Raw genomic sequence first — 19,896 nt, 5'->3', positions numbered from 1 at the left:
TGAGCAGATGTTCATGTGCTTCTTGGCCATCTGTATGTCTTCTTTAGAGAAATGTCTATTTAGGTCTTCTGCCCATTTTTGGATTGGGTTGTTTGTTTTTTTGATATTGAGCTGCATGAGCTGTTTGTATATTTTGGAGATTAATCCTTTGTTAGTTCCTTCATTTGCAGATATTTTCTCCCATTCTGAGGGTTGTCTTTTCATCTTTATAGTTTCCTTTGCTGTGCAAAAGCTTTTAAGTTTCATTAGGTCCCATTTGTTTATTTTTGTTTTTATTTCCATTTCTCTAGGAGGTGGGTCAAAAAAGATCTTGCTGTGATTTATGTCAAAGAGTGTTCTTCCTATGTTTTCCTCTGTGAGTTTTATAGTGTCTGGTCTTACATTTAGGTCTTTAATTTTGAGTTTGTTTTTGTGTATGGTGTTAGGGAGTGTTCTAATTTCATTCTTTTACATGTAGCTGTCCAGTTTTCCCAGCACCACTTATTGAAGAGACTGTCTTTTCTCCATTCTGTACCCTTGCCTCCTTTGTCATAGATTAGTTGACCATATGTGCATGGGTTTATCTCTGGGCTTTCTATCCTGTTCCATTGATCTATATTTGTTTTTGTGCCGGTACCATATTGTCTTGATTACTGTAGCTTTGTAGTATAGTCTGAAGTCAGGGAGCCTGATTCCTCCAGCTCCATTTTTTTTCCCTCAAGGTTGCTTTGGCTATTCGGGGTCTTTTGTGTCTCCATACAAATTTTAAGATTTTTTTGTTCTAGTTCTGTAAAAAATGCCAGTGGTAATTTGATAGGGATTGCATTGAATCTGTAGATTGCTTTCACCCAAGTCTTTTTAAGAGTCAGAACGTCTTGACTGAAGTCTTGTCTCTGCCACTTTCACAGCTTGTGACTTTGAGCCAGTCTCTCAACCTCTCTGAGCCTCAAATTAGTCACATATGTACCAGGTATTTTCAATGGTATTGTAGTATCTGTCCAGCTCTGCCCATTGGACAGCTGCGGCTGGGGGAGAATGAGGTGATGTTGAGGTGGCAGCTGGGGAGCGTCATGGAATTGGTCGCCTTGCTGATACTGTGTTGTCAGTGGTAAGGGACTCATTAAGCCCCAGCCTGAAGGGTGTACTGAGTTCAAGAGGCCAGAGGAGATGAGGCTACATGACTGGAAGTACAAACACTACAAGGAAGGGCTTGGGCCCAGAAGCCCTAATGGGGTGAGAGTAAGGACCAGGCCCTCATCCTGTGGCCAGGGGTGGGGTATCAGCTCAAAACTCAAAACTTCAGTAAACTGAAGTCACAGCCCTGGGGTGAGGTACCCTGTCACCTCCAAGGAACTGGGCAGTTGTGCCTGAACTTGGCCCTTGCCCTCCCACCATGCCAAGAGATTATTCAACCAGGGTCACTGGGAGGCTCCTATAGACAGGAATCCAGCACCAGGCCTGGGGTGGAGGGCGGCTGTGCAGGGGCCAGAAGGAGTTGGATGATCGCCTAACTTACAATCTAGTAACGGGAGAGAGAATACATACGTACCTTGAAATAAGTGACTGTGCAGTAATCAGCAATGTGGGAAGGCCTACGGGGAGATGGCAATTGCCATGGGAGCCGTTGTCCTTCCTTGTCACAGCAACCCAGCTGGGGAGGCATTACAATCCCTGTTTTGCAGAGAAGAAATGCCGCTGGCCAGGGTGTCCAGTTTGTTGCTCTCTGACCCTAGCACTCCTCTCATTGCAACACAATGTTTTTAATAAAGTAGAGGAACTCTATTATTTGGGGGCTGGAAGGCCATCTAGTCTCATCTGTTGTTCCACGCTGCCCTTAACCCAGAGATCATCCACCTCAATCTTGAACCCTTCCAGGGATGGAAAGCTCATTACCTATCATGATAACTTCCTTTTCCATCTCAGGCAGCTCTAACCATTAAGAAAGTCCTTCCTTTTAGGGAGCTCAAATGTGTCTCAATCGTGTGCTGATTGCTCCTGTAAGGTTCATAGAGAGTGTCCTACCCTCACTAGAACTAGCAGGGAGGAATCCACCAGGATCTGGGCTGAGCTTGAGGGCAAGGGGCAAAGGGCCAGATTTTCAGGTGACCTCTTGGCTGCCACACTGATTTCCCTGTGAGGTCTGGGTGGCTCTTTCAGTCCCAGCCTCAACGTGGCCTCCTCCCTCTGCAGAATAGGGAGGAGGCTTTTCTGTTCCCTGCCTGCACACCCGTGCATCTGACCTCAGAATGAAGTCAGCCCCTTGGTAAGCACAGGAGGAAAGGTCAGAACTCTGTGGCCTCCAGATGCTCCACTTTGGCCCACAGTGTGTGCCGGTTCCTGATCTGGTCTCCCAGGTCCTCCAGCTGTCTGTCCACCACCCTCCAGAGCAAATATGCGGCACTGGCCAGCTGTCCCCCTCACTGCCGCCAGCCAGGCCAGGTACATGTTCCCAAGTTCCCTCTGTCCCCTCCTCCCTATCCTCACCCCGCCCAAGCCAGGGATTACTAACAGGGGCATCTTTAATGTGAATAGAATCAAAGCTTTACATCTGACTCCTAAAGTTTATAGGGAATCCAGGAATGACTTTGAAGAGACCACAAAGCAACATGAGACAAATCGCTAGAACATTTTCTTTTTTTATTTTATTTTTGGCTGCGTTGGGTCTTCGTTGCTGCACGCGGGCTTTCTCTAGTTGCAGCAAGCTGGGGCTACTCTTCGTTGCGGTGCGCAGGCTTCTCATTGCAGTGGCTTCTCTTGTTGCGGAGCACGGGCTCTAGGCGCGCGGTCTTCAGTAGTTGTGGCGCGTGGGCTCAGTAGTTGTGGCTCACGGGCTCTAGAGCGCAGGCTCAGTAGTTGTGGCACACGGGCTTAGCTGCTCCACGGCATGTGGGATCTTCCCGGACCAGGGCTCGAACCCGTGTCCCCTGCATTGGCAGGCAGATTCTTAACCACTGTGCCACCAGGGAAGCCCCTAGAACATTTTCTAAGACAACTGATTTGATGTCTTTAAGAAGTCAGTGTCACTAAAAAAAAAAAGTGATGGGAGTGCTCTAGATTTAAAGGAGTCCAAAGAGAGATCCCAACCAAATGAAATACATGGGAGCAGCACAGCTCCCAGGCCTGGTTCAAAATATGGAACAGCTATAAAAGGCATTTTGAAGAATTTTGAATATTGGCTGGGTATTAGACGGTACTGAAGAATTGTTGTTAATTTTCTTAGAGGGGGTAAGAGTGATGTGCTCACGTAGGAAATCGTCCTCCTTTGTAGGAAATGTGTGCCGACATAATAAATGGGCAGGAGTCATCACGTTGGCAGCTTCCTTTCAAACGATTCCACAAAACTAAAAAATCCGAAAGAGGTAGGTACATAAAGGAATGTGGCAACATGTTAATGATGATGAACCCAGGTGGTGGGTGATTATTGTACCATGCTCTCAACTATTTTTGCATTTTGAAGTATTTTATAATAAGAAGTTGGAGAAAGCATAATATGGTCTGCAGAGTCAGAACAGGTTCCAGTGAATCCTGTGCTTACTCACTGTCTGAACTTGGGCTGGGTCTGTTTCCCACCCTGTGCAACAAGGACAGTCATAGTTCCCACCTCGCAGGGGATCGTGCACAGTGCCCGGCGCTCTCTCAGTGTCCCGTGCTGGCAGATGGCCCCTCCTCCGTGAAGCCCACCCTGACGCCCCCTCTTCCCTGACCTCTCACTACCGTAAACTTGTCAAGCATCCATTTCATCTCCTCCGTTGGCTTGTAAGATATTTGAAAGTGGAGTCCGTGTCTGATGCTTTCCAGACACCTCTCAGTAGACTGGGCCCACAGGAGCAGCAGTGATATCTTATCTTGAATGAGACCTTGTACCTGCATATTTCATTTTGACTCTTTTTTTTTAAAATTAATTAATTAATTAATTTATGGCTGTGTTGGGTCTTCGTTTCTGTGCAAGGGCCTTCTCTAGTTGTGGCAAGCGGGGGCCACTCTTCATCACGGTATGCTGGCCTCTCACTATCGCGGCCTCTCCTGTTGCGGAGCACAGGCTCCAGACGCGCAGGCTCAGTAATTGTGGCTCACGGGCCCAGCCGCTCCACGGCATGTGGGATCTTCCCAGACCAGGGCTCAAACCCATGCCCCCTGCACTGGCAGGCAGACTCTCAACCACTGCGCCACCAGGGAAGCCCCTCATTTTGACTCTTAAAGTAACCAGATAAAGTCAGGAATTATGGGTCCATTTTAGAACATCTCAGGGAGGCAAAGTGTCTTTCCAAGGCTGGTAGGAGTTAGAATGGGGAGTGAAAACCCAGGACTGCAGACTCCCGGTCCAGCACTCTGCCAGGCATGCTCACTGTGGCTTCATGAGGGGTGAAGGTGCAAGCCCAGTGATAAGGGCCCCATGGCCTCCTTCCCCCAGCCCTTCCAAAGGTCCAGCGGAGAGGTCAGCCCCAGCCTACCAGCCAATGGGGAGAGGCCAGCGGGCTTGCTGAGAGATGCTCTCTGTTTTTCCTAGGATGCAGGCTGGGGCTGATCCCCACAGAGTTCTCTCTGCTGGATTTTTGGGAGGGCAGTCAGATTCAAGTCAGGCCCTGAAGGCTAAGGTTGGGCTGGACAGAGAAGAGAGCGAAGGCATTCCAGGCCAGAACTGCACCAACAAGGAACGAGAGGTTGGAAAGAGCAGGCTCACCACCTCCTTTCTCTTCAGGGGCAACTGTGGCATCTAGAATGTTCTACCTGAAAGAGACAGAGTGATTTCCAGTACTCCCATATCAGACAGAATTTCTGCCGGTGCCATGTACCACCCAGACTATATTTTTCATGCTGTATTTTTCTTTGAATTAATTCATTATTTTTAAACTTAGCTTTCTTAGCACTGATACCTGTGAAATCATGGACTTGGCATGCAAGTTATATTTTTTCTAATGCAAATTAAAAATAAATATGTAACTACTAAAATTTAAAACTTCATCTCTGTACCGTGTAAAGGAACCATGAGTGACCACCTGGGACTACACTCGGGGCATCACTGATGTAATCCTGATGAGGAATCGGTCAGAAGAGGACTGTCTGAGGTCACACAGCCAGAAATGACCAGCCAGGCTCCCGTCCAGTGCACTTGCCTCTCCAGCTGGACTTTGTTCTGAACAGTCTTGGGCAGAACTTGCCAGAGAGGGGAGAAGGCAGGAGGGAAAGGGGTACCGTGTGGGCAGAGGCTGGGAGGTGGGGAGGAGTGGAGAGTAGGGCGGCTGGCCCTGCGGCGTGGAGAGTGGCCTGGGGGAGTGGAGAAGGCGGGTGGAGGCCCAGAGAGCTGGCCAGAAGAGGGCTTGCCTGAAGAATCCCTGGGATTCTCCTCATTGGATCTGAACTTCTTCCTTCAATAAAGAGGCCTTTGTGGCTGAGCTCCTGGCTGTATTTAAATCAGATGCAAAGTTTTGTTTTCAGTCAAATTCCCAGGGTTGGTTTCCTGATTCTGTGGTGGTATTTCCTTTTGTTTTCCTCCCCTTGGAAATTTCATCTGAAGAAATTTCTGTCCTGAGATGGGGTGGGAGACTCAAGGCATATCAGGAGATTTGGCAGGAAGGGGAGAGGATGGATAATGGCAAAGTCGGGCCAGAAGGATGTTCATTTAATAAAGCGCTTATTGAGCTCCTGCTGAATGCCAGGCCCCGGCTGGGAACTTGCCATTGCTCATTGAGCTTGGATGCATGTCTGCCAGGAGAGCACCTACTTGGGCTCCATCTACCATGGCGCCCATTCGTAGGGCTTCCCCATAGGAGGCGCCATCCTACAGCAAAGCTGAACTCCACGGTGGGCTGCCCATCCTGTCCTCCACACACCCACACATGCACTTCTGTGTATCTGTGTTCTCCACTGTGCACAGCACGGGACACTCATGCAGTAGGGGCCAGTTGGTCAGTCGGTTGGACCCTGTGTCATGGTTGGTGGGTGGTGAGGGGTAGGGAGGGGTACCATTCCATTCTCTAGAACAGGGGCTCTCAAACTTTGGTGTATTTCTGTCTCACTGGGGCAGGGAAGCTGGATTAAAATGCCTCTTTCTGGGCCCCATACCCAAAATATTGGATTTAGTAGGTCTGGATTGGGACCCAGGAATTAACATTTCTAACAAATGATGTGGGAGGCTGAGAAACCTCCCCCATCCCGGATGATTTTGATACAGGTGATCTGTGGGCCACACACTGAGAAACCTTGCTCCAAAGGGTAATCTGGCATAAGAAAGAGTCTCAGATTTCCAATCAGGAGACTTGTGTTCATGACCCTACTCATTAGCTGTGTGGCCTTGGACAAGTCACTTTACCTCTCTGGGCCTGGTGGTGATGATGATGATGATGATGATGCTTATAATGATGATGGTGATGATGTATAGGACTAAGAGATTTCTGAGGGTGCACTTATGGGTTAGAAGCCCTAGAGAGAATCAGAGGAGCGTATGATAATGGGTGGTCATTTGCCTTGCTGCACGTAAAGGGGCTGTCTTCCTCCCCCGCCCCTCATCATTAGAAGTGTTCTCTCTCTTTGTGAACACCCAGCCTCCTCTGTCTGCACGTCCCATACTAAATTAAGCACAGTTTCTGACACGCAAGAGGCAGCCCAGACATGTTATTGGATGGATGGTCTGCTCTATCACGTGGCACGTCCCTTGAGAGTGAAAGGATCCTCCATCCTTTCAGCAAGGTGGTGTGGATGTGTATACCGAAAGCAGGAAGTGTGTGGATGCCCTCATGCCAGTCTTTGCTCTTGCGGGACTTTATTGAAAGAGTAAGTCCTCCAGCAGAGGGCCGGGCACCCGATTCTTGGAGGTTCCTTCCCCTCTCCCCGCATCCTGAGGGCAGATACTGGGCCTTCCTCACCTCCTGCATCCCTGAGACCTCCCGCACGTGCCCTTTGGGAAGCAGTCCCCGGCTTGACCCTTGTCTCTTCTGGCCCCTCACAGATGTCCTGGCGTCCGCAATACCGCAGCTCCAAGTTCCGGAACGTCTATGGGAAGGTGGCCAACCGGGAGCACTGCTTCGACGGGATCCCCATCACCAAGAATGTGCATGATAACCATTTTTGCGCCGTCAATGCCCGCTTCCTGGCCATCGTCACTGAGAGCGCGGGAGGTGGCTCCTTCCTCGTCATCCCCCTGGAACAGGTAGGCACCCGTACCTCCGTAGGCCTGATTGCAGCCCCAGGGTGGAGAGAAGCCCTGCTTGGTCACTGTTGGGCCTGTTGCCCCTGTTTCTCTCTGGCCCCCACCTTTTACTTTCTCATTGTGTGTCCAGTGGCTGTGCCTTCCCCAAGGCTTTCCCCAAGAGTCACCAGAGCAAGTGTAGGTGGGGGACCTGAGGAATATCCAAGGAGAGAACAAGTACATCCAGGAGACCTGAGATCTGTTCCCAGAACTTCCGCAACTTGGACAAGTCACTTGCTTTGGGGTACATGGGGTTCCCATTAACCCCAAGGGATTGGATCATCTGATCTCCAAGGCCAGACCCAGCTCTACAATTCTGCGTCCTGGGTGTCCCTTTGGTTTGGAGCTGGAGGGGATAAAGACCCAGCATAGTCACATTGGGTGTCTGCAAAAATGACACACTCATTAAAAACAACATTTCAAACTCTTCATTGAGGGACTAGAAATAATTTACCTTCTCCCTCATCCCCCACCTCCTCTCTAAAAGCTTCTTCCCTTCTGTGGCTGCCTTCGAGAATATAGCAAATTAAATGTGCAGAGCCTAGATCATGAAAATTTGAAGCTTTGCCATTCAGGCAGAGTCCCCGGAGGCCCGTGGGAGGTCACGTGCCTCAAGGAAAGTGCTCGCTGTCAGTCCCGCTTGTTTATGGCTGAGCTCTCCCTCCCCGGCCTGACTCATCACTCCCACCCTCCACCAAACACTCGGGGAGAGGAGGAGGTACATGCCCAAGGAAGCCTCGAAACCCTCTGTCAGCTGCTGGTGGAGGATGGATTTTTCCAGTCTCACCTGCCCACAGTGGGGGAGCACAGTTTTGGGAAAGCCTTAGGCCAGATCCTCCCTTCCACTAAAGGGGGCAGCTGCGGTGACAGGGACTCAGAGCCTGATGCACAGAGAGGTCGGAGGAGCTGTGGACTTGGGAGCAGGAAGTCTAGGTTCTATTTGGGCTCTGCCACTCACCGGGAGCGTGACCTCGGGCATGTCACTTAACCCCTCTGCACCTTATTTTCTGTAATGGTAAAATGGGCATCTTAAATCCCCTTCCACCTACATAGCGATGTTGGCATCAAGGAGGGTAATGGACAGAAAGCTCTCTGAGAACCAAACTACATGGTAAAGATGTTTTGGTGCTTTCTTGGAGTGTCATCAGCTCTGCTTGTCAACTTTGCAGATGCCCACAACAGCTCTATCTCATTGGGAAGGATTCTGAAATGTAGCTTGCCTCCCCTCCTGAACCAGGTGGGCTCAGATATCTGTCCACTTGGGAACCAGCTTAGCTCCAGCTGCAGCAGGCAGGCCTACAGGTCCCCAGCAATGCATGGGCTGGTTCTTACTGGGGCTCAAGCCCATTGCCGGCACCCTGCCATACTCCACTACATGGATTACAAAGGTCAACAGTCAATGCCTCACACCATAACAAAAATTAATTCCAGATGGATTGAAGATCTAAATATTAAGAAATAAAAAGAAAAGCTGCAAGTGTATTAGAGGGAAATGGAGAGTATTTTTAAAATCATGCAACAAGGAAAGGCTTCCTAAGCCAGATGAGAATCCATAAAACCATAAAGGAAATGATTAATAGATTAGAATAAATTTAGAATAAAAGTTTTAAAGGCAGTTTTTGTACTCTAGTGAGACATGTAAGCAAAATTAAAAGGCAAGCCATATAATTGAGGCAAGCCAATATTTGCAATACATGACAGACAAAAGAAGCTTGTCCAGAATATATAAAGATTTAAGAAAAATCAATAAGAAAAAGGACCCAATAGAAAATGGGCAAGGGATATGAATAAGCAATTCATAGAAGACAAAATATAACTTTTAGCCTACTAAGTAGAAAAAGATTTAAAAGAATCATAATCTTTGGTTTTGCCAAAGATGTCAGAGGGCAGGCACTCACATACACTCTCAGGACATTTGGTGTATTTACATCTTACTCTTGGTGAGGTGTAAATGGAGGTAACCTGTCAATATCTATTAACATTTAAAGATGCATGTCCATTGACCCAGCAATTCCACTTCTAGGAATCCATTCCAGAAATACTCTCAAGTATATATTTTTTAAAGTCTGCAGCATTTTTGTGCTCAACATTTTTAACAAACAATTTTTTATTGTTTCCTACCTACAGAAATAAAATTTCTCTCTCAAATTGCTTAAAGTTTCTAAACTCCTCTCAGTTTCTGTAATGGTACCAAAGAGTTTCATACCATCTGTAGCACTGCTCTAGAATATGATCAGCTTTTGTAACCACTTCATAGACAGCAGGAAAAAAAGGACTCTTTACAGAGCATAAGTCTTGCTCTCTATGGAAACATAAGTATCTGTACACATACATATATATTCAACATGCACATAGCCTTTCAACTTTACTTGTTCACATCCTGTGATACATTTTGTTTAATTTGATTAATAATGGACTAATAGTGATGGCTCACCCTTCCAGTTGGTTTCTGTTGTTTTCTCTCATTCCAGGAAGTTTTCACTTTACGTAGGTACTCGATGATTTGTGTGGCACTTTTATAGTAGTGAAAATTGGAAGCAACCCATTTCAATAAGGAAATGGATGAACAAATTAGGGGCCATCCACAGAAAGGGGTGCTATGCAGTCACCAGAGGTGATGATGTAGAGTAGTTGTTCTCAGGTGTTCAGCCTCAGAATCACTTTACGCTCTCAAACATTTTTGAGAACCCCAAAGAGCTTTTGCTTATATGGCTGTATCTATTAATATTTAGCATATTCAAAATAAAAATGAAGGAATTTCAGGGAATTCCCTGGCAGTCCAGTGGTTAGGATTCTGCACTTTCACTGCCAAGGGTCCGTATTCAATCCCTGGTTGGGGAAATAAGATCCCACAAGCCGCAAAAAAAAAAAAAAAGGAATTTCAAAAATATGCATTTGTTAATTCACCTAACAATAAACCCATTTTACGTACTCCCGAAAAACATATTTTTATGAAAAATAATTATATTTTCTAAAAAAAATTAATGAGAAGAATGACATTTGCAAATCTCTTTAAATTAGTCTGGCTTAATAAAAGATGGCTGGATTTGCATATCTGCTTCTACATTCAGCCTGTTGCAATATCACACATCATACAGCCTCTGGAAAACTCCACTGTACAGTCCTGAGAGAGTGAGTGAAAAGGCCAATAACGTCTTGTATTATTATGAAAATAGTTTTAACCCAACGGACTCCCTGAAAAAGTCTTGGGGATCTCCAAGGGTTCCCAGACAATACTTTTAGAACCACTGATGCAGGGGAATATTTAATGAGAGAAAAATTTATCACCCACTGTTAACGGAGGGAAAAAAAAGGTAAAATCTGATTAATCCCGTTGAAAAATATCTATCTAGCCATCCACCTATTTGGAAAAGACACCTAATGTTGTTTTTTTTTTTTGGCTGTGTTGGGTCTTGGTTGCTGCACGCAGGCTTTCTCTAGTTGTGGCGAGCGGGGGCTACACTTTGTTGCGGTGTGCGAGCTTCTCATTGCAGTTGCTTGTCTTGTTGCAGAGCATGGGCTCTAGGTGCACGGGCTTCAGTAGTTGCAGCACACGGGCTCAGTAGTTGTGGCACACGGGCCCAGTTGCTCCGCAGCATGTGCGATCTTCCCAGACCAGGTATCGAACCCGTGACCACTGCATTGGCAGGCGGATTCTTTTTTTTTTAATGCTTATTTTATTTATTTATTTATTTTTAAAAACATCTTTATTGGAGTATAATTGCTTTACAATGGTGTGTTAGTTTCTGCTTTATAACAAAGTGAATCAGTTATACATATACATATGACCCCATATCTCTTCCCTCTTGCATCTCCCTCCCTATCCCACCACTCTAGGTGGTCACAAAGCACCGAGCTGATCTCCCTGTGCTATGCGGCTACTTCCCACTAGCTATCTATTTTACGTTTGATAGTGTATATATGTCCATGCCACTCTCTCACTTTGTCCCAGCTTACCTTTCCTCCTCCCCGTATCCTCAAGTCCATTCTCTAGTAGGTCTGTGTCTTTATTCTCGTCTTACCCCTAGGTTCTTCATAATCATTTCTTTTTCTAGATTCCATATATATGTGTTAGCATACAGTGTTTGTTTTTGTCTTTGTGACTTACTTCACTCTGTATGACAGACTCTAGATCCATCCACCTCACTACAAATAACTCAATTTCATTTCTTTTTATGGCTGAGTAATATTCCATTGTATATATGTGCCACATCTTCTTTATCCATTCATCTGTCGATGGACACTTTGATTGCTTCCGTGTCCTGGCTATTGTAAATAGAGCTGCAATGAACATTTTGGTACATGACTCTCTTTGAATTATGGTTTTCTCAGGGTATGTGCCCAGTAGTGGGATTGCTGGGTCATATGGTAGTTCTATTTTTAGTTTTTTAAGGAACCTCCATACTGTTCTCCATAGTGGCTGTATCAATTTACATTCCCACCAACAGTGCAAGAGGGTTCCCTTTTCTCCACACCCTCTCCAGCATTTATTGTTTGTAGATTTTTTGATGACGGCCATTCTGACTGGTGTGAGATGATATCTCATTGTAGTTTTGATTTGCATTTCTCTAATGATTAATGATGTTGAGCATTCTTTCATGTGTTTGTTGGCAATCTGTATATCTTCTTTGGAGAAATGTCTATTTAGGTCTTCTGCCCATTTTTGGATTGGGTTGTTTGTTTTTTTGATATTGAGCTGCATGAGCTGCTTGTAAATTTTGGAGATTAATCCTTTGTCAGTTGCTTCATTTGCAAATATTTTCTCCCATTCTGAGGGTTGTGTTTTCGTCTTGTTTATGGTTTCCTTTGCTGTGCAAAAGCTTTTAAGTTTCATTAGGTCTCATTTGTTTATTTTTGTTTTTATTTCCATTTCCCTAGGAGGTGGGTCAAAAAGGATCTTGCTGTGATTTATGTCATAGAGTGTTCTGCCTATGTTTTCCTCTAAGAGTTTGATAGTGTCTGGCCTTACATTTAGGTCTTTAATCCATTTTGAGTTTATTTTTGTGTATGGTGTTAAGGAGTGTTCTAATTTCATTCTTTTACATGTAGCTGTCCAGTTTTCCTAACACCACTTATTGAAGAGGCTGTCTTTTCTCCACTGTATATTCTTGCCTCCTTTATCAAAGATAAGGTGACCATATGTGTGTGGGATTATCTCTGGGCTTTCTATCCTGTTCCATGGATCTATATTTCTGTTTTTGTGCCAGTACCATACTATCTTGATTACTGTAGCTTTATAGTATAGTCTGAAGTCAGGGAGCCTGATTCCTCCAGCTCTGTTTTTCTTTCTTAAGATTGCTTTGGCTATTCGGGGTCTTTTGTGTTTCTATACAAATTGTGAAATTGTTTTGTTCTAGTTCTGTGAAAAATGCCAGTGATAGTTTGATAGGGATTGCACTGAATATGTAGATTGCTTTGGGTAGTATAGTCATTTTCACAATGTTGATTCTTCCAATCCAGGAACATGGTATATCTCTCCATCTATTTGTATCATCTTTAATTTCTTTCATCAGTGTCGTATAATTTTCTGCATACAGGTCTTTTGTCTCCTTAGGTAGGTTTATTCCTAGATATTTTATTCTTTTTGTTGCAGTGGTAAATGGGAGTATTTTCTTAATTTCACTTTCAGATTTTTCATCATTAGTGTATAGGAATGCAAGAGATTTCTGTGCATTAATTTTGTATCCTGCTACTTTACCAAATTCATTGATTAGTTCTAGTAGTTTTCTGGTAGCATCTTTAGGATTCTCTATGTATAGTATCATGTCATCTGCAGACAGTGACAGCTTTACTTCTTCTTTTCTGGTTTGGATTCCTTTTATTTCTTTTTCTTCTCTGATTGCTGTGGCTAAAACTTCCAAAACTATGTTGAATAATAGTGGTGAGAGTGGGCAACCTTGTCTTGTTCCTGATCTTAGTGGAAATGGTTTCAGTTTTTCACCATTGAGGATGATGTTGGCTGTGGGTTTGTCATATATGGCCTTTATTATGTTGAGGTAAGTTCCCCCTATGCCTACTTTCTGGAGGATTTTTATCATAAATGGGTGTTGAATTTTGTCAAAAGCTTTTTCTGCATCTATTGAGATGATCATATGGTTTTTCTCCTTCAATTTGTTAATATGGTGTATCACATTGATTGATTTGCGTATATTGAAGAATCCTTGCCTTCCTGGGATAAACCCCACTTGATCATGGTGTATGATCCTTTTAATGTGCTGTTGGATTCTGTTTGCTAGTATTTTGTTGAGGATTTTTGCATCTATGTTCATCAGTGATACTGGCCTGTAGTTTTCTTTGTTTGTGACATCTTTGTCTGGTTTTGGTATCAGGGTGATGGTGGCCTTGTAGAATGAGTTTGGGAGTGTTCCTCCCTCTGCTATATTTTGGAAGAGTTTGAGAAGGATAGGTGTTAGCTCTTCTCTAAATGTTTGATAGAATTCGGCAGGTGGATTCTTAACCACTGCGCCACCAGGGAAGTCCCACACTTAACGTTAAAAGTGGTCATCTCTGAGTATTGGGATCATGAGTGCTCTTTCATTTTCTTCTTTTTCCTTAACTATATTATCTAAATTTTTTTTAGATGAACACTTAATGTTTTATACTTTAGGAAAAAAAAAGAAAGAAAAGCAATTTGTTGACATGAAGAGGGAACCTGTGAGGTTTCAGAGAACAAATAACCCAGAGTAGGAGCTCAGCACTCATTTGATGTATGTGACAAATGTTTTCTTCCAGAGGAACACGTGCTTCTGAGCTGGCTGGAGAAAATGCTAGCAAGATACAAGTACCCAGAGTGAGGGTGAAGGGCTGGAGGGTAGGGGCAAGGCAGCTCCTGGATCTGAACAGTTCCTTTAGTCTGAGGCAGGACCCTGATGTCTGAGACTCTGCGGAACAGGGTACTGCCCCCAGAGAGGGGCTGCTTAGGAATCAGGCCGACTCTTGCCTTCCCCTGCTGCCTGGGCCAAGGCTGTCAGTCTCCTGCCCCCTGTGGTCAGGGCTGAGCACAGTGCTGTGGGCCGGCCAGTCTTGGGGATAGAGGGGGGGCAGCAACAAACAGCAATAACAATAATGCCAAGTTCAGGACCCTCATTGTCTGTCAGCAGGAGACATGAGCTGTTCCACTGTTGGTCGGTTTTCTAGGAAGAAGGTTATATTATTTTAGCTCCAGTTTTTTTCTCCCTCCGTTTAGATAGAAATCTCTCTAAAAACAGTTTCCTGTATTATTCAACACAAACACAGGAAAGATTTTGGCCGTATCTTGGTGAGTCCTAATCATTGCTTAGAGCGTTACTCGTGAGCCGTGAACTCACGGTGGCACACTTTTGTCCCTGCACTGCTTGGGTCCAGACACTTTTCCTGAGCAACCAGAAGGCCACAGGACACTGTCTGCTTTTGTAGTTCTTTTCTGAATTTTTGGCCGTCTACTGTCAAATGTCCTTCCCATTCCTTTCTTGCTTCTCTGAGAGGTTTGGGGCAGAGGAGAATAGCAAGCCTGGCACCCCCAAATTCCTGCCCTGAGGCCGAGCCCGAGGCTGACTCTTCCAAGAGCTTTTCTTCCTTTGTTCAGTTTCCCTTAAAGCCAGCTTGCCTGAGACTTCAATATTTGTGATTAAAAACTTTTCCCCAGGGTAGGAATCATGCCCACAACACCTACAAGCAATGATGATGCCTTGCCTTTGTACAGCACTCCAGTCCAAGAAACTCCGTCTTCATCAATCCTCTTGGGGGGTTTGGTAGAGCCATCCCTATGTTACAACTGGGGAAACAGGCTGCAGAGCCGGACCAGAAACCAGCTCACTTGTTTCTGAACCCGCGACTCTTTCCACTGCCCGTGACGCTGGAGGATGGATAAGTTCGGGCCGGGCCGGCAGATCTCGAAGGAGTGGATTTGTCTTTCCTGGGGCTCTTGTTCAGGCTGCTGTTGTGAAGGCCAGAGCCGATTTTTTCCCTGGTTAATGTTCAGCCACCAGCTCTCTCCTCTCTGGAGTGGAATGTTAAGCTGCAGATGGGGGAGCAGTCAGCACCCTGATTGCCTGGCACAGCTGGAGGGGCCTTATGAATATTCCAGAGACCAGGCACGGTGCCCAGAGGCCTGATTAACCACTTGGGCCTCCCCAGGTACACGGCCCCTTTCCTGCTGCACTCCGTCAGGGCCACCTGCCTGCCCCGTCCACATCCAGGCCGCAAGAAGGCCAAAGCTGGAAGCCGAGCCTGGCATGCCTGAGCTTTAGCCAGCTACCTACTACCTCCCTGGCACCTGGGAGAAAGGAAAGAAACCTGGCGTGGACATCAGGGGTCTGGGTTTTCCCCGTAACCCAGCAGTCCTCAGCCCTGGTTGTCCACTAGAATCACCTGGGGAGCTTTTGAGGGTCTAACATACCAGCTCTTTTTGAATCTTACCTCAAGTCCCATGATGAAAGTACAGTTATTCTTCCCATTTTATAGATGACAAAACAGAGCCTTGGAGAAGTCAAGTGACTCCTTGGAGACTGTACAGCACACAAGTGGCAGAATTTAAGGCCAGGGCTCCCCCAGCCACATGCCAGCCCGCTTTACAGAGGGTTAGGGAGAGGCGTGTCTCCAGATGTACCTTGTATTATTATTACTGTCATTTGAATGTCTCCACATGTCCAAGGATTTCCTTGAACATTAATTCAGCCAGTACTTTATGAGCTCCTGTGATGTGCTGATGCCTCATGTGTCCATCTTTTCTGGAAGCCATGAGAGCAGATATTTCCTAGACGGTGGGGAAGCTTCCTCTCTGAAGGAGAAGCAACAATTTTAGTCAGCAAGGAGAGGTGAGGGAAGGCGTCCTGGAACAGCGGACCACACAAGAGAGCGTTACTCCTTCAGTCATGGGGCGTGCACTGGGCACCCAGCCCCGTGCCAGGCACTGGGGACCCAAGTAGCATCAGACCTTGTCTCTGAAATGTGCAGGGGGCATCCCATTGGTGGGCCAGGCAGGTGGGAGTTCCCTATAGGGTCCTGCCCATGTCTTGTTCAAGGAACCAACTCCATGGTGCGTGGAGGGAGCTATGGAACAGGTCCATCTTAACTGCTTCCTGCCAGCAGTTCAAAATGATGGGCATTATTACATTCTCCAGAAACTGGAGTCCCTGGTTAATTTACGTTCAGATTTAGCTTCATATAATGCAAATAACCCAATTCTGGGATTGGGATGCTGGACTTGGTCTCCAGAGAGGGGTCACTCCTCCTCCCTGTGTAAGCCTTATGGCCTCCACTTTCCCCCTTCATGTCTGCTTAGTCTCAACAACCTGGTGGTGGAACATCTACCCCTGGGTCTTGGGGCTGGGATGCTGTATTGTCCTCTCCCAACCCAATCAGTGTGGCCTCCTCTTGCTTCTTCCCCTGTCTGTGGTATTCAAGGGTAGAGGCCTAACCAGGGCTGAGCAGTTGCTCCTGGTCTCCCCACCCCTGCAGGGGTGGGTGGTGGAGCCGAGCTGCAGCAGAAATGGTAGCAAAACTCCACCAGGCTTCTCAGTGAGGGGAGCAGAGCCCTGGAGCAGGAGAGCAGCACAGGACGGGGCTAAGAGCAAACAGACCTCGCTGGAATCTCTCTGCCTTGCCACTTAGTTACTGTGTGACCTTAGGTGAGTCACTTAGCCTTCCCGTGCCCTAGTTTTCCTATCTGCAAAATGACGGGGTTGGACCACATGATCTCTAGAGTTCAATTTAGCTCTCACAATTCTGTTCCCTTCTGACATCATCTTATGCAAACAGGTCCTCGTTCGTGTGCTGGTAGGCACTGTGAAGAATATAAGAATGGCTCCTTCTCATCCCTCAAGGCCCAACTCAGATGAGGCCAGCTCCATGAAGCTTTCCCCATCCCAGTACCCATCGGAGGCATTTTGTGTCTATCGCTTAGAGTGCTGTCTACATGCTTACTTCTTTTCTAGATGGTTAGTCCATCCATCTGTCCATCCACCCACCCACTCATCCATCCATCTATCCAGCTATCCATCCACTCACCTATCCATCCATCTACCCACCCACCCATCCATCCGCCCACCAACCCACTCACTCACGCATCCATCTTATAAATGTTTATTGAGTACCTGCTCTTTCAATCGCAGTTCTAGAATTGGGGATGCTACAGTAAATAAGACCAATCTCCATCTGCATGGAACTTGCAGTCCAGTTAGCTGCCTTGATTAGACTGAGAGCCCCTGAGAGTGGGGACATGTCTGATTTGTACAGGGCCTGCACACAGTAGGTGCTTAGCAACTGGGCACTGGGCTGACCTGAGGCCAGGTCCCAGAGGCACCGTGCCACATCTCCCCAGCCAGGGTTTTCTCTTTGCTGGTCCTGGGAGCCCCTCCCCTCCAGGCTCCAGGGACAATGTGGTGCCCTACAGGGGCTTCCCGGACTGAAGGGGGGCTGCATCCTCCCCTTAAAGCCCTTAGAACAGTATTGCCCTACCTAGCTGCTGCTCTGGAACGAACCCGGATGTTGGCAGACCTGTTAGCTCCGTGACTCACAGTACGTTTGAGGCCTAATGTTAAAAGGACGAGGGGAAAAGTGCCTAGCTCAGTGCTGAAGACTGTAATCAAACCAGACTTCTTTGCTCACCCAGAGCCTTGGCTTCCATTCTGGATTTCTGTAACACTCCCTCCCCATCACTCCCCACAGTCAGCACTGGGCCTCTCAATCCTCTCTCCCATAAAAAAGTCCCAAATCGTCATCCCTGCTCCCCTCTGCAGAGAGGTCGCCCCTCTCCCGAGGAATTCAGAGAGCCTTTTCCAAATCCATCTTTCAGATCTTCCCTCAATCGTTCTTTGTTCTTCAAGCTGCCTTCTGCTTGCTGCAATTTGCATCTCAAAGCCTGTGACAGCATGCGTGTGTGTATATATATACAGTAAGTGACTTTGGGAAAGGGGGAGAAGGCACTGGAAAGAGAGAGAGGTCTCAACTGCATTGCATTTGTCTGAGGCCTGAGATTGACAGCCTTGCTTGATGTTTTTCCCTTTTTTGGAAGAACAATTTCTTATTTTTGAGAAAACGAAGGCAAGCTTTTCAGCAGAAGGGGAAGTGTCGCTCCCTTGTTTTATTCCTCGGTTATGGGATGAGGTGCTGTCTCTGGATTGGAGGTACATGGGCCAGGGATACAGCCTGGCTGGTGGGAATCCTGGGGAGTCAAAGAGTCCATCCCTCTGCCTCAGGGCCCGGGCCTCTGCTAGCTTCATTCTTCTCTTTCCTAGCAGAGCCAGTGAAGCTGGAAGTGATAGGGCCTGGTCCCCTAGAACTGTGAACTCCGGCCATGCGCCCTCACTCTGACCGCAGGTACCATCCTGGATTCCAAACCAGCTTGACAGTTAGCTTGCTCTGCTCTCCATTTTCCTTCTAATGGAGACCCCGGTACCTTTAGAAATCATAGCTCCATCCCTTAGCTGGAAACCCCTGCGCATGTAACCTCTCTGTCCCTCACTTTCTCTGTTTGTGAAATAATAATGGTACTTGTTTCCCAGTTGCTGCGATGATTAAATAAGGTGCTGTATCAAGCACTTAGCACATAACCTGGCATGGAGTGTGTGCTCAGTAACTAGAAACTATCGTGATGCCGAGGGCTTCGCCCATCCCCTCCCCTTCCTCAGTCCACTCAGGCCCAGAAATAGCCCTTGGGTACCTGCGCCCACAGTCAGCAAGAGGGGAGGCTTGTCTTTGGCCTTCCTACCAGACAACCCCCTGAGCATTCCTAGCAGTGAGCCCTCACCCTGCTCTAGGAAGGCACCCAGAGCCCTCCAGAGGGGCACACGGATGTAATGTACCAGGCTGAGTGCCCGGAGGAAGGGAATTAGGGGAGGGGACTCGCCCGCTTTGGGGCCCAATCATGTACCTCTAAGTCAGCCTGCCTGCTTGTCTGGAGTCCTCCTCTCCGCCAGGGTTAAAAGAGATAAGGCATGCATATCGTGTCTGGTATACAGCCAGTGCTCAATAAACCTGCGCTGTACTGCTTCTATTATTACAACTACTATAATAAGCTCCAGGTTGGTGGTGGGGAAGGGAACTGGGAACAGGGGCTCTCTGGAATCCAGCTGGCTCGGATGCGAGGCACAGGCCTGTTGGGTGGGCATGGGTGTGAGATTCTGTGTCCTGAGCCTGAGGCCACACGATCCTCACAGCCCACGCCCACCTCTCCAATGCCCCAATTCCAGTCTTACATGGTCACTATTCCCAGCACCTTGTTGTACCCAGGAGAAATCCTGGCCCCAAGGAGAAGGGTCTTATCCAACTCTCTACAGCATGCGTGAACGCCCTCAGTGCCCTTACCCAGGAATCCTTGCACTCAGCTGCTCCTGAGTCCAAAATCAGACCTACTAAGGTGTTGGTGATGACAGTGGCTTCCTTTACCAGGGGATTTTTCACTTGGTTAAGGTTACGATGAGTTTTAAGGAGACCAAACGCTTGAGACCCAAAGGAATGTGTTGCTAACAGTGGAATTTCATAGACAGCAGGGGGAGCTGTCCACACAGGGCAGCCATCCCCGTGCCCTGTCCCGTCAGGCCTGAGGCCATGGTTTCAGAAGCTCCCTCCTCGTAGGTCCATGGACTCCCACACTTCAGGGAGCAGAAGTGGTATAGGGTTCAGGAGGGGCACAGGAAGTGGAACTAAGGTGGACTGGCTTGAAGCAGAGCATCCACCTGGGGCCAGTGGGGCCCTGAGGCCTTGGCCAAGACCACTACTATTTGGTCACCTTTTGGCAGCTTCCAGAACAA

The 19,896-nt window shown here is 47.1% G+C and overlaps 1 protein-coding gene across 2 annotated transcripts in view; it reads left to right on the top strand.

The window, feature by feature from the left end:
• The window catches only part of CORO2B (coronin 2B), a 141,170-nt gene that overhangs the window by 62,375 nt on the left and 58,899 nt on the right, over positions 1 to 19,896 (top strand). Inside the window, exons 1-2 of one of the 2 annotated variants that reach the window (XM_036843238.1) lie at positions 3,316 to 3,338; positions 6,926 to 7,126. In XM_036843238.1, coding sequence (XP_036699133.1) covers positions 6,926 to 7,126 — 201 coding nt within the window. In that variant the 5' untranslated portion in view covers positions 3,316 to 3,338. Of the gene's footprint in view, positions 1 to 3,315; positions 3,339 to 6,925; positions 7,127 to 19,896 lie in introns of those variants that run through there. The other variant, XM_036843239.1, reaches the window with a different exon arrangement.

The sequence above is a fragment of the Balaenoptera musculus genome, chromosome 2 (genome assembly GCF_009873245.2).
Source record: "Balaenoptera musculus isolate JJ_BM4_2016_0621 chromosome 2, mBalMus1.pri.v3, whole genome shotgun sequence".
Lineage (NCBI taxonomy): Eukaryota > Metazoa > Chordata > Mammalia > Artiodactyla > Balaenopteridae > Balaenoptera > Balaenoptera musculus.
This window is presented reverse-complemented; position numbering and strand designations above follow the sequence as displayed.